Below are 26,530 nucleotides of genomic sequence, written 5' to 3'. Positions count from 1 at the left end.
AATATGACCAAATTCTGTTTTGTACAGTTATCCAAGCAATAGCTCCTATTTTTAGTAGAGGGTGAATAAGATCCTATCGTCTTAGCTTGTCTATTTTTAACTTGGGAAGAACACTTCAGTCTCTTTAATAAACTGAAAAATGTATATGGATTACACTCTTCTATATATTCAGTACTTATAAACAGTGTAATGTTCTTGTTTTGTTGCACTGGTTTTGTTTCCTTTTTTTTCCTGGGAACTTCAGGATGGGAAAAAATGTTGATTCCTTTCATTTAATGTGCAAAGTTGTGTAGCATTCTTAAGATTCTTTTTAAAAATTATTAATATTTTAGACTCCAGATAATCTTTTTGAGACTGCAAAGGTAGTTCTTTTCAGTGCTTAACCATCACAGCCTTGTTTAAGTATATTCTTTGGAAGTTGATATTCAGCTGTCTTTTAATTTTATAGAAACTTTTCCACTTCTTACAACTATTTTATATAAGAGTTTTTTTTTTTGAAGTGCTAGTGTCAAGAAGTGTAGCTTCAGTTATGCCTTGTTGATACATTTATAAATGAAATTTAGCAGCCATTTAAGCATTTGGATTGCTGAATAATGAAAAAAAAGTCAATATGTAGTTAGTTAGAACTGTACAAGTGTAGTATTTACTATGTTAATTGTAACAGATATTTGGGGTTGTGCTTTGTGTTTTATGTACTAAGTGCTTGTTATCATTTTTTTGACATTTCAAGCTTTCTAGGAGCAAATACAGAAGTATGCTCCAAATAGCTGTTGGGAGTTAGGCCTTAAAATGTTTTCCTTTATGGTTGCAGGAAGATATTGCACAAAACTTTGGTGGAAGAGTAGTGACTTGTTTTAGCCTTCAGCCTGCTTTGATTTGCACAAGTCCAGTGACTTGCAAATTGGATAACATTTGAATTCAAGACTAGAGTTTTAGTATTTTTTCCAAATGTTTTGATTTGATTTGTAAGGGATGTTTTAATTTCTGTTGGTGTGCAGATGAACATAATTTTCCTGCTGCAAATTTGTATACTTTGTATACAACAAAGTATTTATTGATTAAAAAAAAAATTAAATTGTAAGTTGATGCATACAATTAATATAATACATTTCTGCCATATTGTTCTTTGAATTTGAAAAACAAAACAAAACCAACAGGAAAATATGAACAAAACCCTCAAACTTCGAAAAGCAATGCTTAAAAGCACAAAACAGCAAAGAAAATTGAGTGTATTTCCAGTGTGTATGATGGACTTGATGAAAGATATTGTTTTAATTCTGTTTTAAGATTTTTCTGGGAGTAGATTATATTATTTAATTTCAGTTTAAGATTCTGCCTTTTAGAGTTTTAACTGCATGCTTTTAGTTCTGTACAACCTGAAACTTCAGCCAGAAATATTAAGTGGGGAGAGGAAGGGGAAGGATTACAAGGATTAGGCTGGAAGATTATGAAATGTAACTGATAGAAATGGAAGGAGACAGGACTGTACTAAGCAAGAGTAAGACTAGGTGGTTTCTTGTTGACAGAAATGGTAATGTCTGTCTGTGTTAGTTTTACACTCTGAGCTTTTTTTGCCTAATGTCTCCTGTAGTACTTCAACTAGTAGGACAGTGGCAGGAAAAGTAAATTTTACCCCATTTATGCAGGAATTGCTCTCAGTCCTCCTCTGTAGGACCATTTTAAATCCACTGTCAAGTACACTTTGAAGATATTGGTTTAAAGGTTGTATTATATAAAAAAATGATAGTAATACAACTTAAGAAATAATAAAATAATGAGTTTCAGTAGAGTTACTCTTAAAAGCATTGATAGATGTCAAAGTTAACTAGTATCTTAAAATTCCCACTAGGAAAGACACAAAAATTAAATGTGTATTTAGTGTGTTCTTGTGGTAAACCCTAATTGAAATTGATATTTGAACTGTTGACTGTGTAGTAACATAATCAGTATACTGTAATTAATGTACTTGACTATATGCTGAAGGAAAATCTTGTGCTTTTTATGTTATATAATGGCACCTTTTTGATGGTGTGAGAATGAAGTTGATCACCAATTTCAGACGTATTATGGCTCACTTTTTACTTCATATAAGAAAGGGAAAAAGGTGTAAAAACAAAGCATTTTTCTTCAACAGCTGGGCTGGTAGGATCAGAAATTGTAATCCTGCAGTTGCTCTGAGTCTATTTCTGTACGCTTGGTTCTGCTGACAACTGTGATTAGACATGCCAGAGGATACAGATAGGTTAGTGTAAAACTAAAGTTTCTACGTATGTTTTAGGAAGTATAATTAGTTTATGCATTATAATAGTGCCAATTTGAGGAAAAGTTTGCACAGCTTTGCTAATTAGTATAAAGCTATAGAAGGAGAAGAGGGAATTTTAAGTATAATGTAAATATTCAAGCTGAAACTTGATAATTCTGTATGTGCAGTATTGTTAGACAATTAAAAATAAACAAGCAAGGGGATCTTGAAGGGTTAAACTGTTTCTGTTCACTTAACAACCCAGTATTCATAAGTCACAAGAAAGAACTAATTTCATTGGTATTTCAGTGGAGGAATATCAGATGGTGTGAATCAATTTTCCAAAGCTCTTTGTTTCCTTTGCAGTTGCTGAAAATACATTTTCAGTAGTGCTGAAGAGGCCAGGTTTTGTAGCAGAAGTTGAATGTTTTTTTTAAAAAAAAAAAAAGGTGGTATGTATTTGTAAAATATTTCCATTCAAAGTGGTGGAAAAGGAATGGTAAAGATTATTGTGTAGTGAGTAATAACCAATGACAATCTAAGTTTGTAGTTGATGTCTCTGTTTGCTAAACGTAATTGTGGCTTACAAAATTGGCTTCATGGTTTTGAAGCCATAAGGTAGACTTTTTTTTTTTCTTGGAATACAAGCTTTTGACCACAGGAAGGTGCTTTCACCCCCCTGCTTTTTATATAAAAGGGAAAAAAGAGCAGAAGTGTCTGTGCTGCTTGGGATTGTTCTTACAGTGGTTCCTAATGTTCTGTTGGCTGTGTCATTTTTGCTTGTACTGTTCAGACCTTGAGAAGAGAGGTAAACCTGATAAAAAATTTCACACTTATTTTTGTTGCTTTGGGTAAAACACTCTTTTTAGTGGTTTAGAGTAGATGTGGGATAAGCTTGAACAAAAGAGTGTGAAGAAAAGCTTTAGGTGGTATTACAGGAAGAGTAGGAAAGTTAAATGTTAGTTTGGTAGTAAGCCATTAAAGTCTCTGTCTCATGTGTGAAGCTGTGGGGTAGAAAATACCAATCACATCTCTATAATATTTTTTTCTTAGTTCCCGTATCCTTAAATTGGAAACACTAAAATATCAGCTCTGTTTATTGAAGTGATTATGGACCTACACTTTGGAAGCTGTGCAAAATATGTCGGAGTGCCTTAAGTTGAGGTTTGGCTTTTATTAAAAGTCTGTCGGTAACGTTGTTGGTTACAATTCCTTTCCCAGCTGTTAACAGTTGGCAGACACTCTCATGTACACAGATAGATTGGACTCTGTTGATGTAGCTTTATTCATTCAGAGAATGTGTGAACTTGCTTCTTCCTGAGATAAACCTCTTCTTTACATAGGAGGGCCTGTACTGATTTGTTGGTAGAGCTTTCAAATTCAGTGTGCAGCTGCACTGATGAAGCTATATTACACTGAAATGGTGCATACCTGCCACCCCACCCTGTAAAAACAACATACAGGTGAAAGTACAGATTTAATGGTGCCATTACCTCTGTGTGAGGAATATATACCACTGCTGTGTTGATTAGGAACTTGTACCCCTTAATGTTTCTGACTTGTGCGATTGTGATGGTGAAAATCTATAGTACAGATATTTTCATAGTTCTGTTAAGTAGAATTTTAATGTTTGCTAGGACTCTGGTGGACTTGTTGCTAAAGCACCTTGAAAGCTTCTGTGAGAAATGGGTGTTTAATTGAATTTAGCTGTGAGAAGTTCATTTTGGTGAACCTACTTGTTCAGGAAAATAATCTTACAATACTTAGTGCTGTGCTCATTCTGCTGCATTACAGAGCGGTTCATCTTTTTTTTTTTTTGAGTGCAGTCCAATAGAAGTAGGATATTTCCAATGTTTTTCGTGGGAAAATTATTTTAAAGCCTGAGATATCCAAATAAACTTAAGTCTGTATTTTGTGTTGCATAAGCCAGAGAGCTGCTTAAACCACTTGTTTTAGTTGGGTAGCTGTATTATTTGGAGTCTTACCATTGACTGGAATACACTGTGTGTCTGTGGTAACATGGTTTTGTGCTTACACATAAAATTCAATGCTTCCAGAGGTGCCACATTCACTGCCTGTGTGCAGGACTGCTGTCCTGTTTGTGGCAATGACTTTCTTAGACTCGTGTAAGGTAAGTGAGTAACCTGACACAAATCATGGGAGGGAAGGGATGATGGTGTAGACACACTGTAGAGGGATTTAAAATAATGAATGGCTGAAGCAGTTTTAATTTGGAAAAGTTCTTTATTATAAGAGCAAACACCAAATGAAATATGGTTCTTGTAATAAATGTATTTTTCTACATAAGCTGCCAAATTGGTTTCGTTTCCTAGTGGATTTTGTTCTGTTTCTTGGTATCTTTCAGTGGAGAAACTGATCTTCCAAGGGTACAATTCTCCCCTCTCCTGCAGTGCATCAGTTTCTGTCTTGGATCAGCATAATCTCACATCAGTTGTTTGTTCTCCTTCATTGCTTTTGTTAGGAGTTTAGATGGGGTGCTGTGCAGCACTTTCCAGTTACTGCAGTTGGGCTTTGTGAATGTTGTTGCCTGTCTTTGTAAAGGTGGGTGGGCAAGTGAGGCAGAAGGACAGGAGCTCTTAGTGGATGTAGTACGAGATTTATGGATGTTGTTGCTGCCATCTCTGATGAATAAATACCGTGTCTTGTACGTGGGATTGGAATACTTCTGTGGTAGTAAGTGCTACCTTGAAAGTACATCTTGATGCTTTGTGCTGTTGTGTGCAGAGTTGATATTTGCCTAGATATATTACAGCTTCATGCAGCTTAAATTTCTTCTTCAAGAACGTCTGTTCTTCCTTTCATTAGTGTGGGGGTATTTATGAGGAATATGGCTGTATTAGTGAGCTGTGTGTTACTGAATATGCATTGTTGAAGTTAGAGTATGTTAATGTGTTCATTTTTTTCAACGGGAAAAAATGTATTGATTCTGAATAGGAAGAAGTTAACTTCTGCTTCTGAGCTGTTAGTACTGCAATAGATTTTTGCAGCATTATTTTTTATTGCTTTTTATACTCTTACATCTAATAATAAGCAGTGAAGAACACTTAAGCAAAACTGTGTTTTTAACCACTTTTGAATGTTGAATTTTTACTGGTATAAAATGTATTTACTAAGAATGTCTGGGCTCCTGACCTTGAACCACAGTTTATCTGTTGCAGTCAAATAGTGAGATAGTAAATTATTCAGGGAGTGGAGTTGGGAAATATAACTCAAGTCAGTTTCTCACATGTGGAGTTAAGCGTTGTGGTCACTGCCTTTCTCACTTTGCTGAAGCAGTGTTCCCACTTCACAACTCTTGGAAAGGCAATTTCTTTCAGAAGCAAAGTATCTGAACGAATAATCAGTGGGTACATTTTATGTGAAAGTAGACTAGGTTCTAGTTGAACATATAGGGGAAAAGATGGTGGTACACTGTGCAGTCAAAGCTTTCTTAGCATAGGCGTATCCGTTTTGTCAGAACTGTACATGCTGACATACACCTGCAGGTGTCAGGGACTCTTATCAGCCCTGAGATAGGTGTGGACTGAATGAGTCCTCGAAGTGGTGGAACACATCACATTTACAGTCAGTATCTGTTGTTTTCACGTAAGTAGTCTGTCTTGCATTTTTCCTGGAGGAGCAGGTGGAGAGAACTGCACTGCAGCCATGTGTGTATGCAGCTTTTTCCATTGCTAGTGATGAACCTACTTCCTGCTGTTCTTAGGGATCAGCGAAGTTTACCTTTTCTCTACTTTCTGAATAAAACTTCTGAGCTATGTAAGTGATAGGTTTTGCCTTACTGACTTCCTCCAAGCTGCTTTTGTGATGCTTGTTGATGCAAAGGATCAATTTTGCTAATGTGAAGTAGAAAGAGTGCAAGTTTTCACCGATGTCATCTTTGACAAGCTGGGGACAAAAAGAAATTTTCAGTGGAATTAAGCATCCGACTGGGAGTGACATTAACTGAACTATACTAGCAGTTTGTTTTATTTGCATCAGAAATGATGTCCTTATTTGACTTCTCAGACAATCACATGATCTGATGTGATAATTAACCTACTCACTTAAGAATTTTTGAAATCTTCTAGTTGAAGTTAGTATCTTAAGTCAGGGCCGAGACTGTTTTCTTGTCTGGATATAAAGTTGAAATAGGTGACTGATTAATGGTACTTGCTTTTAATAGCTTCTTAAAAAAAGACTTTTATTATGCTTTAAATTTCTTTGTGGATGAAATACCTTTCTGTATTCCTATTAGCTCTAGCTTTTGGGAAGTTGCTGAATCTTATGTTGATCCTTTCCATTCTTGGAGATCACTGACTTGTCTTTGGGTCCTAACTTTGAGTATTAATGTGTCTGAAGCATTAACTGGTGTTTTAGTGGACTTAGCAGAGCAGCCAATAACTGTGAATTCCTGTTAGAGCAGAAGTAAGCCCCCATTGTTAAGTAACAGGGCTAAAGGAATCCAGTCCTGCAGGTGCTCAAGTCTGTAATGTGTCTGAGTATGCAGTTAACCTCATTTTCTGTGTTTATGTGGGGTATGTTGTATTTGATTTTGAAATGTCTCACATTTTTGTATGGAGATTTAAAGACACATAAGGAGATGAAAACTAATCTGGATGTCTTGTTTGGACTAAAACACTTATGCAGGATATTTGTATAGCCTGTAATTTGGTAGGTTTGGGAACTTGTACAGATTACAGCATATTGTTTGAACATGGAAGAGTAGCTCTCATCTAAGAACACACAGTAAGAGGTGTAGGATACTTTGCTAAGTGAACCCATTAATAGGGACTTGCACTAAAGAGAAGATAAAGAGCATTATTTTTTAATAAACAGATTCTTCAGGAATTAGATAGCTGATAAGCTGGAATTGGAGAATTTTCCCTGAATTTTGCCTTTGCTTTTTGTTTATACCCAAGTCCTCAGTTGAAGGAGAAACTCTTGGTTGCTCTTAATTCATGTTAAAGGTAATATTACTAAGTTGTCTTTGAATAGCTTTTTTTCAAGTCTTTGAATATCTTCTTTTCAAGTGAAATCTTCCCAGTTAATTGAGACAGGAAATTGATCATGCAATTAAAATAAGTTCTGTCTGTGGACAGATTGAATGCTTATTACCTTTTTAGGGCCAGTGAATTGGATAATTAAAGTAATTTTTAAATGAACCTTTGTCTAAAAAACAGAAACACAGAAAAGATGGGGAAATGTAGCTGTTCTTTGAGAAGTTTGTTTGGTCATCTTCAGCGTTAAGATGATAGTTACATCGAGGCATCTAGAACAGCTTAATTAAATGACCCTTCTGCAATTACAGGTATCTTCAGGTTGCCTGTCCTGCAGCTGCCATCTCTCAGCCATAGGTAACTTCTTGTAGCTGACTTCTTCCTTTTTTGTGCGTGATGTTTGTGATCTGTTTGGTCACAGAAATGGCAGTGCACAGCAATATGCTTCTGAGGTTTTGTCTCAGACAAGAAAAGAAAGAGGAGATTGTAGATTTTCCTTTTTGTTTAATGTATGTAGTGTGTTTGTGAACAACTGCTGTCACAGTAGCAGGATTTGGAATTTGGGCTCTTGTTAAATCTGTTGCTGATACTTGTAGACTGGATGATACAGTATTGCATCTAGAAAGATGCTGAATGTGAGTGCTGGCTTCCCACTATTCTTCTCACTTTCTGAGAGTAATTGATCACACTGGAATTGTGAACTTCTATCAGATAAAGCTGTAATGCCATAAGGACTTCAGTGGTTTTACTGTTTTTTTTTGTTTTTTTTCCTTCAGCTAAAAAATTTACCTCAGCTTAGGGTTTTGTATGTTTTGTTTAGTGACAGTTTTGTGTGTGTTTTCTTAAAGTTATTTATTGTTTTAATGCTTAGGATACTTTGGTTGCTTCTGAAATTGAGGTCCAGGATGAATTCAAGTGCCTGAGGTTTTCAGGGGAGATCTGAGCATTCTCCTGCAAAGTAATAGAGTATGAAAAAACCTCTGTAAACGCTTTCTTGACCAAATACTATTTTTCAAGATGCTCAGTGTCAGCTTTTTGCTTTACTTCTAGACAAGTGACCATTGTTTCACTGGAGTGCTCACATTGTGGTTTGCAATCTTAATACACTGATCAGAGTTTGAAAAGGAAATCTTGGCTGAGGGGCAGCTGGGGAAGCACAGCTGGTTAAGGTGTGATGAGCTCTTGCTGAGTGGCAGCTGAGCTGTTGTTGCTGCTTAAAAGGGCTCTTGTTCTCTTATGTCTTTGCACCAGTTTTGATACTAATTCTTCATCCTTTCACCGAGGGGGGATGGTTGGGGGAAAGGCAGCATAATAGAGCAGCCTAAGTAATGTTAGCATTGCTCTTTGTTCTTGGTGGTCCATAACTGTGAATTGAATAAGCATTTGAATGCATTGTTTAATGAGGAACTGTTCTGTTATGTTACCATTTTAATCTACAAACCTCGATGTTCTATTGTCCAGGCTTACTTCATCTGTGAAATGGAAAGAGCTTTTGCCTTTTAAAGAAATTCATAACTTGTCTAACTTTATTTGTAAGTAGCCTTAAAGGCTTAAGTATTTTCAAAATGAGGATTGCTTACTTCAGAAGTTCCTAACCTAAGCAAAAAAACAAAACAAGAACAAACAAAAAAAACATTTATTATTAACACTTCGTTCTGCCCAATCTTTTTTTAAAGATGGTCTAAAGTTTTCCAAAGGCAGGTGGTATCCCTCTTAAAAGAGATTTTGGGGAAAGGCAGGAGGATACTTTCTTAGAAAACCAAGCATTTTCATAGCAAATGAAATTTAATTAAACATTAAATTCTTAAGCCTTCTGCCTTGAAATTATTTTGAGATTTTTGTTTTGTTAAGAGTTTTTTATCAGCATAATAGAGAGAATAATAGGTAATAGAGGTAATAATAATATCATGTCCTTATTTAAAACAAAAAACTTCACCCACGTTGTTATTGCATAGAATTTCTTGGTTTAAAATTATGTTAAAAAAAAAATGTTATGTTAAACTATAAACTGTGTGTATACTCAATAGCCTTGTCTCTCGGTGGGGTATGACTGTCAGACTGAAAAACAGATTGTGTTCAGTGAGCTGGAATATCTCCTGAGAAGATGCTGATTCCACTTGGAGGACAAGTTAGTGATACCAGCTCTGTGGCTCAACACAGAAATTGTGAAGAGCCTGTTGCTCAAACAGCCCTTCATACACCAAAGTGTGACTGTAGAACATGAAGGCAGTATTCTGCGTAGACAATTCTTTAGTATATATTAGATAAATCATTCAAATATGTTCCTTTTGAGTGCTTAAGAAATATAGTTTATTTTCATAGTTTAATGCTAGAGTTGAACAAGAAGTGATTAGCTGACTTTCCCTCTTCCTTTAGGATTATCACTTAAAAATTACGTGATGTGTGATGAGTTGGAGATTCTGAACAGGGAGATTGAAAGGTTATTACAGAGCAGCAGCGTGGAAGGAAGCACTAAGAGTAACTCAGACTGTCTTCAGACATCACTGACAGACTCGGATGTAATCACTGGTTCAGACTCTGGAGCAAAATACGAATTAGAGCAGGTATTCAATGTCGTGAGATACAGTAGTAGGGTCTCTCAAACTAGGTTATTTATTCTCCTGTCTTTTTTTTTCCTCTAAGTGGGAATAGTTGACACAGTGTATATAATGTATGAAGTCCTCTGTAGAGAAGGTATAGAAGCAGGAGATGCTGATGTAGATCTAGTTATATAATATGGTTCCATTCCCTTCCCTGACCCCAGAATTCCACTTTCCCACAGTTGTGCAGATTATGAAATTTACTGTTCATGAAATAGTAGCGGTCCACTGAGAATCACGTTTGGGTGGGGTTCTTTTTTCCCTATGTCATTGGTGTTCACCTAGAGATAATTATTGTTTAGGAAGTAAAAAGGTGTTTCTAAACAGCAGGTGGTTATCAGAATCTATTTTTATTGCTTTGAAGCAATTGTTAGTGTATTAGGGGTTTCCTACACTCTGTTTAATTGCAGAGTCTGGCCCTTATCACTGTTCTTTACAGGCCAGTTGAAAAGTGACTTTTTTATCCCATTCATCAGGTCCTACTTTTCTTCCCAAATTCTTTTCCTGTGTTGCTCTAGAGTGATGGAAATAATGATTTTTCCTTGAGATTTTTCAGCCTATTTAACTCAGAAGCAAACAGTCTGTGTTTCTTTCACTTTTTTTTTAATGTGAACCCTTGGACTAAACAATGGGCTTGTTTCAGTACTTTAAATGCTCTGATTCTGAAATGTTTTCTGGGCTCATTTTTTTGTGGGGATAAAATATGTGATTATTAATGTCACCTTCTGTTCTTTGAAGGCTTCTGAAATGCTGTGCATTGCAAACTTCTTCAGCAAAAGGGACAGTGATAGGGAATGCTCCTTACATCTTCTGTGGTGAATTTCACAGACTGGTTGATCTTCCCTACTGGTGAACGTTGGTGTACTGACACAGTTTAATAGTGTTTCTGTGTTTTCATTGCGTAATATATAGTTAGTAAATTTAACTCTCAGAATACTTTTAAATACTGGCGATTAATTTGTCAAATACAGCTTTTTACTGTTCTGAATCTTGATGGACTCTCTATGAATTGATGAGTCTCATCTGTTGGTAAATGGTGGAGGTAGTGTTGCTTTACTTAAACTTTTCATTCCTGTTTCAATGTCTTTCTGAAAATGGAGAACTGATAAAATGGCAAAGCATGAAAAGTTGGTTTATAATGGAGATAAAACAATTCCAAGCTGAAGCATTTGGTGGTAAGATCACTTTGTAAATACATTGTTGTCTCATTTCATTTCTTTTTTTCTTTTCCAGCAGTCATCAGAAAAAGAATTTTTGGTATCTGCTTCTGCTGACAACCCAGAGAGACAGTCTGGTGCTTCTGAATCAGGCAATTCAGCATGTGCCGGAAGGATAATGCTGAATGACTCTGATCCTTTGCTGCCCTCTTCTGGCTCTCCTTTTAATTCAGCTCAACAGGGAGAAACTGTTCAAACCTCTAATGCTGTGTCAGGTAAAGCACGTTTTGAAGAGACTTATTTCTTTTCATTTTATTTCGAGTTAAATCTCAATTTAGATTGCTTCTGCCTGTAATTTTAGCATGTCTTCACTTTTCAAAGTAAACAAAGTTGTGAATTTTGACTGTTTCATCTTGTTCTGTTCTTGCTTCCATGGCAGCCTTTTCCTGATGTGGTTCTAATTTTAGTGCTGCCTTTAAAAACAGAGCAAGAAGATGCAGTTAATGATTTTTTTGATAAGGGATTGGGATTTAAGGATTTAAAGGGATTTCATATTTCATCCTACAGGCTTAAATTCTTTGTATTCTAATGGGAATATTAAGTTGGTGACCTGTAATTTTCTTTTTATAGTATTTCACTGAATGACTTGAGTTGCAATTTAAATATTACATTTTTAACATAAATATGGGCTTTAAAATTCTGTCTTTATTGTTTGCCTAGTAGTGATAGCTAACTTTCTGTTTTAACACCATATTAAATATAATAATAGAAAACAAGAATTACACCATAGAGAGATCGTATGTGATACTGCATCAGTTGCATTACTGTTGTGCTGTGTGTGAAATGAGGCATTTGTTACCAAGGTACACTGCAATGCTGGAAACAGATTGACAAGTTTAAGAAAGGATGCCTCTGAAAACTTACGACTGTAATATATACAGCTTTGATGCTTTCAGTAATACTGTTAGGTGAGAATTCTTTAAAGTGCCCATCGGGATTAACTGGGCAACTCTTGTGCCAGGAAAACACAGGTACCTGCTCCAGAAATGTGTTTGGGAGATGGCTAGCTTTTCTTCTTGGTGCTTTGAAAATACTGTTTCTGTTTATCCATTTCATTTTGGTATACTTAGTACTGCATGTTATAATCTTATGTGAGCAGTCTAATTGCAGTGACTGCAAAATATAGTTGCTGAATTCTAGGAATGCAGTTTGCATGGCATACAATTCATTTAAAACATGACACTGTAGTATAATACTAACTTTAAAAACTTATTTGAACTAGATTATTCCTGAATGCTCAAAATGTAGTCTCAGTCTTGCTTTATTTATTCCTGTCACTTGCTGCTGCTTCTCCTGTAGGAAAGTCTTCTAGCACACTGGGGAGAACATGGAAGTTTCTGTCTCCCCTTTCCCCCCCATTCTGGTAGAGCACGTAGACGAAAAACCTCCTTGCAAATAATGAAATCAGTGAGCAACCTTTCTCAAGTATCATTCAAATGATTTTTTTTCTCTGAAAAGTACTTCTGAAGATCTTGATTTTTGTACTGTTTCTTATAATTTCATCTAGCAAATAAACCTTTATAGAGAAGCAGTGAAGGCTGTATATATTTTTGGAACTAAGTTTTAAATCTTATGTTTGTCTTCAGTGTTTCAAGGTGGGGAGAGTGGTGTCTATACTATGGAACAAGCTGTAAGCTTACAGCCAGTGTCTATGGAATCTGAATCTAATACTGACAACATGGAAAACAGTTCCCCTGGTAAGATTTCTTCTTAAATTGGGCAGAAAGTAAGATTATTTGTCCATCATATATGTATGTTTTCAAATAACGCAGGAGACCGTAGCATTTGGATTGTTTTGGTGCAGTTGTTATGTAAGTAACTGCTGCTGCTGTGGCAGTTCACAAGGAAATACTCATCTGTTTTTAGGGCCATAAAATGAGGCGGAGATATGTTCATCTGTTGCTACAAAGAAAATAATACTGTGCTGTTGGGGAAAAAGTTTAAGAAAACATTATTCACCACTACTAATTCAGTAACTTTTCTCTTGGTTTTTAGCATCAGCTTTGGATGAAAAAGATGAGCAAAGCAATGAGGAGGAACAAAAATCTATCAAGCCTACAAGCAAAGAGTTCAGGAAAACCTGGGGGTTTCGAAGGACTACAATTGCCAAGAGAGAAGGTGCTGGAGACGTTGATATGGACTCTAGTGAACAACAGCCACAACAACAGCAACAAAGCTTAAACCTCAGGCGTAGTGGGCGACAACCAAAGAGAACAGAAAGAGTGGAAGAATTTCTTACAACGGTAAGGCGCAGGGGGAGGAGAAATGCTCCTATTGCTTTGGAAGATTCAAGTGAACCTGCATCCTGTCCAGCTACAGATGCTGAAACTGCATCAGAAGATAGTGTTGAAAGTGCTTCAGATATAAAGCCTGGAACTCGCAGAACTGGCACTAGGAGTAGTAAGGAACAGAAAGGCTCTAAAAGCAGACGCACAAAAGAGGAAGAGGAGGAGGAGGATGAAGAGGAGGAGGAGGAAGATACTTCTGACAGTGACAGTGATGGGTTAACACTGAAGGAACTGCAGAACCGACTGAGAAACAAACGCGTTGAACAGAAACCTACACAACTGACACTGAAAGAAATACAGAATCGCTTGAGAAAAAGAACTTCAGGGCAAGATCCTGCAGAAACGGATAATGTCCAGTCTGATCAACCAGTTAAGACTGAATTATCTGTGAAACAGGAGCCTGAGATTGTAGATAACACTGAGATTGCAAGTCAGGTTGTTGTGTCTGAAGAAAACACTGAAGATCTTCAGGTCCAAAAGGAGGTCAAACCTACTGCTGGAGCAAAAGGAATTACAGATGAAGAACCTGAAGAATTGCCCAAAAGCAAACCAGAGTCTGAGATTTATGACCCCAATGCACTCTATTGTATTTGTCGTCAGCCTCATAACAACAGGTAGGCAGAACTTTCAGTTAAAAATGCAGTGCTAGTAGTTGGAATTTTTTTGTGATGGAAAAAACGAACCAAATGCTATGGCTTACTTTTTGAATATGTGTAAATAAGCTACTGGTTTTATTTGAAGTTTTGGGGAGTTTATAACATATTCAGGGGGATATATTAATGAAAACAAATGAACAACTAGGCAACAGTATGCTGATATCTTAGCAGGAAAATTAATATCTACTGTTTAAAAAAAAAAAATCAAGTTTTGACTATAGTCTTCTAATGTTTTACTGTTGCTCTTTTTTTTTTTTTTCAGGTTCATGATTTGTTGTGATAGATGTGAGGAATGGTTTCATGGTGACTGTGTGGGTATTTCTGAGGCTCGAGGGCGGCTGTTGGAAAGGAATGGTGAGGACTATATCTGTCCAAACTGCACCATTCTGCAGGGACAGGATGAGTCTCTTTCAGAAACAGACCAACAGGAAGCTAAAGCAGGGCAAGTAAACGTGGATGGTACAGAATTCACGAGCATAGGAACAATTGAACACAAGTCTGTTGAGGACCAAGGCATCAAGGGTAGGATTGAAAAAGCTGCAAATCCAAGTGGGAAGAAAAAACTCAAGATATTTCAACCTGTAAGTATTTCAGGTTTTCAGTATTTTTTGTGCTTTGTGAAGTACATTAGCAAATAGCTTACTTGTATGGCAGTAAATCCAATTTTGCTTATTTAAAGTTAAATATAAATCTGACCAGCTCTCTAAATGTTACTGTTCAGCAACAGTTTATCCATAGTTATATCAGTGTAGGAGCTAACTAAAACAAAGAAAATATTTTTGGAAGAGGTGATTTAAAACATTTATTTAGGTGTAAGGAAATGCCACACAATGTGCTCTGTGATATTTAACTTTTTAAAATTCTGTTCTGGAAATCAAAAATCAAAGTTGTGGACCGTCTTATTTGAGCTTTAAAATCTCAATTTTTTACATTTTTAGTGCTAATGGAAGTTCTTACTTAATGTTGGCAAGTGTCTGTGTTGGAGTTAGTACCAGCTGTTACAATTGCCTCTACTTCTAGTTGAAGTTCTGGTATTTATTGTCGTGATGCTTCCTTAAGTTAGTAGTATATAGAGAATTGTTTTATATTGCCTTTTGAAAGGGTAATATAAAAATGTGCAATTAAAATTATTGTGAATTCTGGTATGAAATATAAAATAAGGTCCAATTTTGTAATAGCAAGTTTCATGCTCAAATCAAAATAGAGCCAAAGAAGCTGCTTCAGCTCAAGGCATGCAGATTTAAAACTTCATGCTGTGGTGATCATGTCTGTATTACTGAAGCTACCATAGTAATGCCAGTGTTTTCCTTCTTATTATGACTTGAAGACCATGGTTAGTGTATTTGTTATCAGAAGGCTACAGTTGTTCAGATTTGTGTGAATTTGTTCTTTGACAGTCTTTGAATTTTGGTGTCAATGACTTGGATTATAATCTTCCTGTTGTAGAAAATTTTTATGCAAAATACTTATGAAAAAAAGTTAGCAATTTAAATATCAGAACTATTAATATTAGTACAGTGAACTTAAGTACAGATGAAAGCAATGTGAGCTTAGTGTATACTAAGTACTCTCTTAAGGTGATATGTTAAATGTTTACTCAGATGTTTGCAAACAATTTCAGCATGTTGAATGTACACTTGTACAAACTTGTACAGAAGTTCAGAAAGTTTGACTGCTGGTGGGTCTGCATTTCTGACAGCATTAGTATTAATTTTGAGTACTGCTCCTACTTATCTTTGGTATTACTGTGCTAGCATGTTACCTGAATGGGTTAAACATCTCTTTTAGTGAAAGAAAAAGATAATTACAATTGCCTGGTAGGGAAGAAATACTAACATTTTAGATATTCTTTTGGCATTTTGAAAAAGAATAGAACTGTTTTGTTCATATTTGACAGATGAGTCCACGTTTTGAAATAACAGAACTTGACTGTTCAGTTTGTGTGTTATCCCATGCTGTCCCTCATACCTCAGTGAGGATCTCTCTGTATAGAAGCAAGCAGCCCATTCCCTGTGCAGAATTCCCTGCCTATTCTAGGGAATGAAATCATTGCTATTTCATAGCAATTTCATAAATCATTGATGGGCTGAAAGTACTCTGTGTTACGACTGACACAGTTACTCTGTTCTTACACCAGAATTCTAAGCACTTCACGAAAGACTCCTTTTAATTGCTGTCCATAAGTACCTATTACTTAAGAATTGTAGTTTGTGATTAAAACTCCTAGGAGTTCTATAAATAGAAACAGCAGTGATGAAAGTTTTGTCATTATCTGAGTAATGTACTTAATAGTTAGTGATGGCTGTTAACTGAAGTTTGAGGTGCTTCCTAGGGAAATTTCATCCTTCTTTATTGAACTTCTTAGTTAAGTGTATACATGATGGAAAAGAATATAAATCACAATGTCAATTTTTATGGGAAAAATCCCAAACCCAGCTTCTATCAGTCTACAGCAACTAACTAATTCTTGACTTTGGGGGAAAAAGATGTTAAGCTATGTAAAGATTATTTATTCCAGTGGAAATAATGCTTAGAAACTGTTACTTCGATAGTTAGAAACCAGAGTTTATGGAAGAGAGTGAGAGGCTGTCTCCATCCACAGCGATTTCAAGTATTAGGTCAGTCAGTTGTATAACTGCAGTTGTATAACATTTTAATGAGTAATCTAGAAGATGAAACAAGTGATACTGACCTTACGTACTTTGTTTTTGAGGGATGTGCTATGTTTTCCTCTCCAATGTTGAGATTTAAGTGACATTGAGAGTAGTGTTAAGGAAATGCAGATTTCATATGTGAACTTTTAAATATGTAATAAGTATTAGAGTATGACAGAATTGTGTAGGAGAATGGTTGTGCTTATGCCAGATGAAGACTTCTACTATTAAAATTGGTAAGCCTCTTGAGCAAGAATTACCTGTATGCCTCAGTAGCTGAGTGCCTTTTTTTGCATGTGGCTGGTGCTGAAGACAGCTGCTGGTAGAGGCATAATAAGCACATAAGCAAAATGTGATTTAGAAATCTTTATCTTGTGAAACCAGCTCTGTGCTGTTAAGGAAGTTCTTCATGTTATGTGGAGGATCAGAGCAGAAGCATTTCTGTGTTCGTGGAATCTAAAAATCGGTGTCCATTAGTTCACTGCTAGCAGGATGACCAGTACAACACATTCTAAAAATACTGTTGCAAGAAATGAAATGCTTTTAATTTGTATGGGTTGTTTGTGGCATCTCAAGGATGAAAATTATTCTTACGTAGATAATTGCTTAGGTTACTGTCTAGCTGTAGTCTGAACTTTTGTAAATTCTTCATGTTGTAAAGGTTTCTGATTCATTTTTTGAACTTGTTCTACTTCAATCTTCAGGTAGTTGATGCTCCTGGTGTGTCAAAGTGCATTGGTCCTGGCTGTTTCAATGTGGCTCAGCCTGATTCTGTGTATTGTAGCAGTGAGTGCATTCTCAAACATGCTGCAGCCACCATGAAGTATCTGAGTACAGGCAAAGATACAAAACCAAAACCTAAAGAGAAGACCAAACCAAAATCTGAAAAACCTGGTGTGACAAAATCTCATCTCCAGGTAAGTTAATATTTGATCTGAAACAGCTGTGTCAAAGAAGAGTGGCTTCTTTCTATGCTCTCCTTTTTGAGGCAAACAAAATTGCCAAGTTGTACATTAAAGAGAAGCATCTTTTTTTTTTTTCTATCCTGTTTTTTGTTCCTTTTGTTCTGATGAATTGCTCTCCTGAAGTTTATTTTGATAGGTAGGTAGGGTTTCTGGAAAGGACTCTCCAGACAGGAACACTTTTTGTATAATTTAATACAAAAAGTAGTATATCATTTTATTCTAAAGTTAATTGCAAGTTTTTGCTTGTTTAATTCCAAATTACTGGATTGGGTAATATTTTTTTAATTACTATAAACTGTGAATTGTTGTGTTACTGTATTATGTGTGTGGTGTGGGAAGTAAAACAGTGAAATTAAAACCTCTCTTTCCTTTTGAAGCAGCTATAAAGTGGGTAGTAATAGTTTTTAAAACAAAGGAGAGAAAACACTGTTACGAGGTTTTTTTTGTTTATTAATCATTTCCTGCTCCTGAAGTTAGTGTGTTATCTTTTACTTTAAAGACTTGGATTTGAGTTGCATAGTGTGAGTTGTGTTTACAGGAGCTTACTGTGCAATAAATTTGCTTACCTAGATGTAACTGTATCACTGCTTGTTTGTGCAATGCAATATATTTGATGAGTATTAGTAATTAAACGTCTTTCAACCATTACAGGCAGGCACTAAGCCTCTTTCAAACCAGAAGAGACAACTTCCTGAGAAAAAAGAACCGAATGTGAAGAAGACTGTTTTGTCAGCTGCCAAGACTGAGGCAAATACTCAACCTATTGCTAGAGAGCCAGCAGCAGAAAACACCACACCATCATGGGCAAGCGATCATAATTACAATGCTGTAAAGCCTGAAAAGACTGCTGCCATATCATCTTCACTGTTGTTCAAATGTATGTATCGCATAGGGATATTCATGAATAACCACATTTTCTTTGAATACCCATCCATTCTTGGCTCTGCAAGACTAGGGAGTTCAGGGTTAGGGTTGGTTGTTTGTTTAACATGGCACAAAGCTTTTCTCCACCTTCAAAGATTCACACGCAGAGATAAATGGAGACACTAGCAGAAGTTTCATTTGTATCGTGGGACAGTTGTATGATTAACAGCTGATTTGTGAATGCAAACTTCATGATTAAGCTTTAAATTTTTCCCATAAAGACAATACCTGTTTGTAATTAGAAAAGGTAAGTATTGCAACGTTTTTAAAGTTTTAACAAAAAGGTCGCATAGCCTGCAGCTTGAATCAGCAACTGACTGTACTACTTTGAACTGTATTTTTGTGATTTAGATTTCTCACCTGTCTCTCAGGTCTTACATTTTCATTGTTAGTGACGAAAATGAAGTCTTCGACGTGGTATCCAACAGCACTTTTACACTTCTGCAAACAGCTTTTAACTGTCAAGTATATTCAAGCTCTTCCTACTGCTTTTCTTCTTTACATGAAATGATTTAAGGGCCATTCTTTACTTTTAAGTTTGGGGGGAGGAAGTATTTTTTTTACCTTTCTATTTATACGTTCATACTTCACACATTATCCACACACACAAGAACACATCTTGAGTGGGTATTAGGCAGAAATATTGCATATTTTTGCAGGTTTTGAATAGCATCCTTGTAACACACAAAGGTAAGTAAATACTGCTTTGTAAACAGGTGGTCTTGCTAATGTTCTTTTACTCAAACTAAGTAGTTTTGTGATGCAGTGGTGGAGCTTCAAATGAAATCTTACATTGCACATTTATAAAGCACATGACTTAGTATCTAATATTTTCCCAGTTGAAAATTAATGAATTCAGGAGTTCAGTGCTCTCAGCTTTCTTAACCACACTTCAGCCAACTTTTATATTTAGAAATAAACATAGTTATTAAACCCTTACTTTATATATAAAAGTAACTGGTAAGTTCATAAATCTTCTAAGTCTAATTTTTAAACACAGGGAGCACTGTGTACCTTATGTTGCTCCATTCTACTATAGCAGTTACTAGGTGCATTTTAATTTTGTTTACCCAAATGGAAAACTTAAAGGGTTATAATTTTTCCTTACATATTTTTTATACTCCTAGTTGATAAAATGCCCTGTGCCTATTTCTATAATGAAGTCTTAAAATACAAATTTCTATAAAATTGCATTTTGAGTTTCTTGTAAAGAAACTTGCTTTTTAATCAGAAACTACATTGTAGATGTAGCCGATAATTTGAAAAGACCAAAATGAAACAAGGGCCTATTTTGCATGCAAATTCATATCACACCTCTATCTCAGTATAATTGCAAGTGTTGATATAACCACAGTACTTAAAATGCTCTTACTCCTATAGTTCTGTTTTCCTTGGAGACAGAAATACAGATCTTGAGATGAGTTTTTTTTTATTTTTAAGAGGCTTGCTCTTAAACTTTACAACACAGAAATTACACAGATTGAACCAATTCCAGTAGAAAATAGGGCTCCCTTAACTAAACTGTTAAATTAGTGCAAAAAAAAATCTGTTTATACCAGACTTCAGTAATGAAAACAACCTAATCTGTGTGATGACAAGCTTTCATATCAAGTGCAGTGAAGAACTTCACATTGCTGTCACTAAGGTAAGCTGTGCTAATATGTGGACATCGTGTCACTACTAAAATACCAGGTAAATTGTATGTTTAGGTAAAAAGATTGTCCTGCTTTTTGGTTGGACTGGTGTATTCTGTCATCATGAGAAGCTGCTGTTGCATCTTCTTCAAGAGTATTTGTTGTGGTTTAACCTGGCACTGAATGATACCAGTACTCATATTTCATAGAGCTGTTAATGAGTGGGACTCTCGGGGGAGATCTTCCATTAAGAAGATCAAAGTACACTAACTGTGGTACACCTGTCCTGTTTTACAGCAGTACTTAGGGAGAAACAAATGAATGCTGCCCCCTTCTGGACTAGAGGTAGCAAGGTTTTCAGAGCACTAGTTCGGGTGATTTTTAAAGAAAAGCAAACAACAACAACAACAAAAAACACTTTACTTTTGTTATCCCCTCTCAGTTTTCTTCATTTTTTTTGTGCAGTTCATTTTCTGTGCATCTAAGAACTAATCACAATCTGAATGGTGCTTGCTTTTATAACTTATGATCCCACATTCAAAGGACACCTGGACTGCCTTGTTCCTATACACCTCCAGCAAAACACGGAGACTCTCAGGGCAATACAGTAATGCTAGGATCTGATAATCAGAAAGTTTGGGTGTATGAAAGTGTGATTTTGTAATGCTGTGTCAAGGCAGGAAAGATGCCATAACACATTTTCTCTCCTTAATCTTTATACTCAAGACCAGAGGAGTTATCACTCAGGTGGTAGAATTAATGTTGGAGTATGTAAGTATCACTGTAGAAAGAAAAAACAAGGCCATTTCTGCACAGACTGCTGCCTGTTCAGACGAGTTTGTACCTGCTTATGTTGTGACTCTGCAGTTGAGTATGTAGATACACTGGTGTGGTTCAGCTTAAATGTTAGGAAAGGATTTTACTGAAGTCATGAGCATGTTTGACTGCAAGGACTGCACTATTTATTGTTAAACTTGATGCTTTTATTTTTGTGTGAGTGCTCCCTTATGAAATACAGTAGCTTGGGCCAAGTTCCATACTGTTAACAACTAAACTACTTCAGATACCTCAGTTAAGACCTTGAAAGCTAAGGTATCTTTGCTTAATACTACATTTATTCTGCAAAACAGGCCTGTTCTATGAGGCATTAACTATTGAACAGCACTGAAGGAGTAAGAAGAGCTCCTACGTTTCTGTTCCTAGCAGTTTCCTAGGATGTGGTTCTGCATATGTTGGTCTAGGCTTAACCCTTTGTAACTAGAGGAGCTTTCAGAAGGGCTGCTGAGGGATCAATAATGATCTGAATACTTAACAAGGAAGCTGCCAGAACTGCTGAGAAATTCATGTTGGAGTTGGCTTTGGAAAGATTATAGAGCAGAAGTTTCTGGTGTAGCACAGCTCCTGTGCCAAACTTGCATCATGAGCGTGGTGGGGCTGTGCTGGCACAGGGGCTGCTGGGCAATCTGAACCCTGGCTCTGGAGTGAGGCAGACCAGTATTGGCTGCTGAAGCCAACATCCCCTGGGACTCATCCTCTTAAAAGGAGCAGTGGTATCCTTGGGGAGCAATTACCATCTCCTGCCTGTGAACTCCCGGAGCTCCCCTTCTCTGCTCTACCAGGTATGTTACATCTGTCCTGTGGTTGTCAGCCACTTGAAGATTTTTGCCATGTGTCTTTTGTTAGGAAGGCTGGTCTCTGCTGACAGCGTATTTTCTGTTGTGCCTTTCAAGCACCCAGCATCCTTGTGGCACTTGGATAACAGAATGCCAGCAGAATTACCATAATGGGTGCTTGGTTTCAGTGTGAGGAACTGTCACAGGAGGGATGATGGGATGGGGGAGACACATGGTACAACCTACAGATGCACTATGACTATCAGGGTGGTTTACCTTTTGTCACCAAAACTGAAAGTGATGCAAGTTTGATTAAAAAACCTCACCACCCTCTATTGCTGTTTTGCGTTCTTTTACTAATATTGCTTTAGTTCTCTGAACTTAACTCGATTGACTGGAGAGCTGGTGAAAAAGATCTTCCTCTGATAGTCCCCCAAATAAAAGGGTTTTATTGAGACCATCTCCTTGCACTTTGAAGTCGAGTATTGCTGCTGATACTGGTGCTGATGGTTCGCTGTGCTGATCTCTATACTGAACTTGGAACCTGAAGATGGCCTGTCCCTCCAACGAACGATGGTGCTGATCCAGAAAAGGTTCTTGAAAACAAGGAGATCTCTTGTTTTTAACAGTGGACGGTGCCTCTCTTTCTCTCAGGAGCTGACATAATTATGAAGTAGTTGTCTAGTATGAATCATAATTTCATGTAAATTAAAGCAAAGCATTGCACGTCTAAGTTACAGGTTTGCATGAGGATAGCTACAGTGCTGGCTTCAGTGCAAACAAATCACCACTACAAAAAAGCCCTTTCTCTTGGTTTCCTAAATTAATCAGATTTAATGGCAGATTCACTTTGTGTGCCTGAATGTGGAGGCTTGACACGGAGAATCAGCTTAATTATGAACTGCTCGTGTAGATCAGAATGGATAACTGCTTTTGAAGGAAAAAAGGGCTAGTTTTTGGTGATAAGGTTTGATTTGATCTTAAAAGTGAAAACAGGCAGAGTTCACATTGTTTCAGAGGCAATTAACAGTGGAAACTAACACCCAAACCTGTTTAAGAATAGTTCAGCTCTTCTGAATGACTTGAAACTAATCCTAAGCTATCTGAGAGAAATGACAAGGCCAAAAAAAAAAAAAGCAAACCTGAAAAAGCCCCAAGCTTCAGGAGTGCAGTAATTGCACAGCCATGTAACAGAAGCTGTTACAAGCTACACCTCACCTTCACGGCCTTGGGCATTGAGTGCTCAGTGCCACAAGAGGGTGCTTCAGTGGCACCTAACAGGATTGACTCTTCGACAAGTTTCTGAGGCTCAGATGTCAGGCATGCATCCCAGCAGCGTGACTGCAATGGCTGCATATGAGGAGCGCTTCTTGACTGGTAAGTAACTTCCCGTTGTAGAGTGCTTTATAACTGACATCTAAAGCACCAGCTCACCCATGTATTTTGTTCAGCTTTTAGTTAGGTAATGCATCAAGAGATCTCACCTAAACTCATGGGTTAAAGCTCTGTAACAGCCACTGCAGTGGGGTACAGAGCTGACGTTCTGCTCTAAGATTGTTTCTGGCACTAGTCGTTCAGAAAGGGGTCAGTCATAACCACAACTGCATGAGACAAGTTTGTGCAAGACATGGGCTGAATGAAGAGAATGAATGAAGAGAAGCTTCTAGGAAAACGTAGTTCCAAATGAGGCTGGGGAAGTTTTTTTCCAGTCTTCCACTTCAGCATTTTAGAAAGGTAAACTTGCTGTTCCTGAACTCTTAAATATTGATAAATAGGGGGTGAGACTTTTAATTGCTGAGCCACATTCAGACTGGACAGCTACAGTAGATAAGTGATACGAGAAAAACTGATGGTGTAGCTGCTGCCTTCCTCTTAACGAGGAGCAGCATGACCATATGCAACTTCACTGTTCTATAGGCTAATGCTGGTGTATGGTTGTTTTTTAATTCTTAAATACTTCTCTTCACAGCTGAATTTCTATCAGACGTTTAAGCTGTGGTTAAGGCGAGTGCTGTGTCCAGCCCTTAGAGATAGTGTAATTACTTGGCTCAGGGTAATCTTCACACAGGCTTTCAGAGAATACATCTTGATAGATATTCTTGCTTTATTAACTGCAAAACTACACTAATATTGTGAATTTGCTGTAATTTTTTTTCTGAAAAGGATGCCAAATCCTTTTGGATATAATGACCAATACACTTCAAAAGGTGGATCCCAAGTAGCTGTGCACTTTTTTCTAAAATCCTTTATTTTGGTGAGCAGGGAGAATTAGGAGTATCCATAAAACCCATGTATCCCCCAGCAGTCTCTGCACTGTGGGCATGTAAAGGCTCACCAATCTGCTGTGTTAGTGAAGTCCTGCTCACTTGTCAATATGTTGTGACAGTGAAGAGTTCTAAGCAAGCTGAATGAGATGCACCTCTCATCCCATCTTCCCTATGCTTTGTTGAGGGAATTCTTATCATGGAGGAGGAGAAAGAACCCAAAGCATTAGTATAGGTAGGGGAGGAGGGAGAGCACATCTAATACTAGACAGTGACAATGGTAGAAGAGGCAACAGTTCTGTGCATTAGCAACCTTGTGCCAAGGTTTTCAATTCTGTAGTGAATAACTTCCATGACTGCAAGATGTTTTTCACAAACCAGAATTTCTGTAGTGTTCTGGACTGCTAGTTGTGATGCTTTGTTGTTGTGAGGTTTTGTTTTAAATCTAAGCCTTACAAACTCACTACAAAACACTTTTTCAATCGCCTGTGGTTCATCTAAAGCATAGCTTAGAACTTGAGCAAGAAATTTGGCAATCTTAGCTATGATCCAGTTAATGTTAAAATATAGCACACTTCTCCAGGTGTTTAAATACTGGAGTAACTAGATGTCTCCAGCAAAATAATGTCACAAATGAGATAATTTAAATATAAGCTGTGAGGGGATGGTGGGTATCTTGAAGTGGCTTTCTAAAGCTACTGTTGGAAAGATTGGGAGGAGAGGAAGAGAGACCAAAAATAGGCTTCAGCGTTATCTCTGCAGAAAAATTTTTGAAGAGGCTGGGGGAAGAACGAAGTTTCCTGTGGATAGCTTTCTTGGTAGTGGTGCAAAACACAACTTCTCCATGCAGGTGAGAGATTACAGCACAAATGCATCCTGCCAATCCTTCACTGAAAATTATCGGTGCTACCGGTAATTTGTGGAAATCATTCTTGAGTTGGATCTAACCCATGTTATGATGCTGGAGCATCAATGCTGAACCTTAGAAGTATACTTGAACATCTGACCTTCAACCGGCTCATCTGTAACACAGCAGATAATGTGGCAGTTCTGCACCACTTAAAGGAGTTTTGTTCTTAGCTGCGTGTTGCAATATTTGGCTTAGCTTTAACAGGAATTTCCTCAGGGGTGGTGTTCTCTATCTGATGACATCTAGTGGGAGAGATTGTAGTAATGTCTGTAGTTAAGATAACAGTAATGCTGTTTCATAAGCCTTAAGAAAAAAAAAAAAACACCTTTCTAGCTTTGTGCTCATTGGGTCTCACTGGCAATGAGCCGATTCATTAGCTCCATCTGTACCTCAGTCTTTTTTAGCCTATGCCTCTCTTCGGTCAAAAAGAATCCTGCTCCTGTCTAAGTGGTTCACAAGACAGAACGGGTAATGTGGGAATTTACTGGGGAGAGATGGGGGAGTTGTTTTAAGTATTCTTAACGTCAAGCCCAGGGATTCTGAAGTGTTGGATGGAAGAGTCACCAGACGCTTCCTTCTGGCACTGATCTGGTGAAACCTTATTCAGGCTGGTTAAGCTGATGTTCTGTAGTCTTTATTTTAAAATTGGTTTAAGAGCATTTATTGTAGGTACACTGGAGCTGCTGATTAAAAAAGGACTGAAAACATCACAGTACAAAGCACAGCAGCCCCTGTGTGTAGTAGGCATTGACTGTGTCTTCAAGCTGTTCGTGGTCCACAAGGCGAAGTGATTTGAAGCTCGCGGTCCAAACAAATACCCGGTTGTTATTGTTCCATCAGTTTGCTGAGCAACGGTGACATCTGTTCAGAAATTAAATTCCACGAATGTCAACATACTGTTCGCTGGAAAGAGTACACATTACTGTACAAGTTTCCCAAACGTGCTCTTGTCATAGCACGAGTTTTGGGGCTGTGCTGACATTGTGACCAAGCCAATAGGGCAGTGAGCTGCTGGCAGAAGAGGCAGTCCTGCTCCCTCCCTGCACTCGGCTGCGGCTCCTGCCTCTGGGCATTGACTGCAAGACCTGTCCAAGGGCAGAGGGAGTTGGTGCAGCTGGACTGTCTGCAAGTGGAACCGAAACCTCAATAGGTCGAACTTGCTTTCTCAAAGTCATTATGAGATATGAGTTTCTTTTGAGATAAGGTTCATCTGCTGACATTGCAGGTTATTAGTATATAAAGGATTTAAGTATCCATGATTTGTCATCAATGCACACATCATTCTAATAAGCTTCAAATACAGTGAGATGTCCACAGAATCAGTACCATCAAGTACTATTAGGTAGACAGTGTTAGTTGATGTAAGGTAATATTTTGGCTTGTGAAACCATTAGTCTTTCACAAAGCTGAAATATTTGCACGTTCTCTATTGGCTAAAACAGCAGATGTGTTATGTTATGCTGGAAACCTTCTCAGTGCATCTGTGTTTCTGCACTGGGAATTTCACTCTACCTTTGCACTGCTACCATTTACGTACATTACATGTACGTATTCTTACCCATGATG

General features: G+C 37.2%; 1 protein-coding gene across 2 annotated transcripts in view; it reads left to right on the top strand.

Annotated features, from left to right (window-relative positions):
* The first annotated feature begins 7,514 nt into the window (after window positions 1-7,514).
* Window positions 7,515-26,530, top strand: part of DIDO1 (death inducer-obliterator 1) — a 37,144-nt gene continuing 18,128 nt past the window's right edge. Inside the window, exons 1-8 of one of the 2 annotated variants that reach the window (XM_019622219.2) lie at window positions 7,515-7,596; window positions 9,616-9,803; window positions 11,076-11,271; window positions 12,643-12,753; window positions 13,052-13,958; window positions 14,263-14,581; window positions 17,359-17,571; window positions 18,271-18,496. In XM_019622219.2, the coding sequence (XP_019477764.1) occupies window positions 7,530-7,596; window positions 9,616-9,803; window positions 11,076-11,271; window positions 12,643-12,753; window positions 13,052-13,958; window positions 14,263-14,581; window positions 17,359-17,571; window positions 18,271-18,496 (2,227 nt within the window). In that variant the 5' untranslated portion in view covers window positions 7,515-7,529. Of the gene's footprint in view, window positions 7,597-9,615; window positions 9,804-11,072; window positions 11,272-12,642; window positions 12,754-13,051; window positions 13,959-14,262; window positions 14,582-17,358; window positions 17,572-18,270; window positions 18,497-26,530 lie in introns of both variants that reach the window. The other variant, XM_010722418.3, reaches the window with a different exon arrangement.

Source organism: Meleagris gallopavo, chromosome 22, assembly GCF_000146605.3.
Source record: "Meleagris gallopavo isolate NT-WF06-2002-E0010 breed Aviagen turkey brand Nicholas breeding stock chromosome 22, Turkey_5.1, whole genome shotgun sequence".
NCBI classification, from domain to species: domain Eukaryota; kingdom Metazoa; phylum Chordata; class Aves; order Galliformes; family Phasianidae; genus Meleagris; species Meleagris gallopavo.
This window is presented reverse-complemented; position numbering and strand designations above follow the sequence as displayed.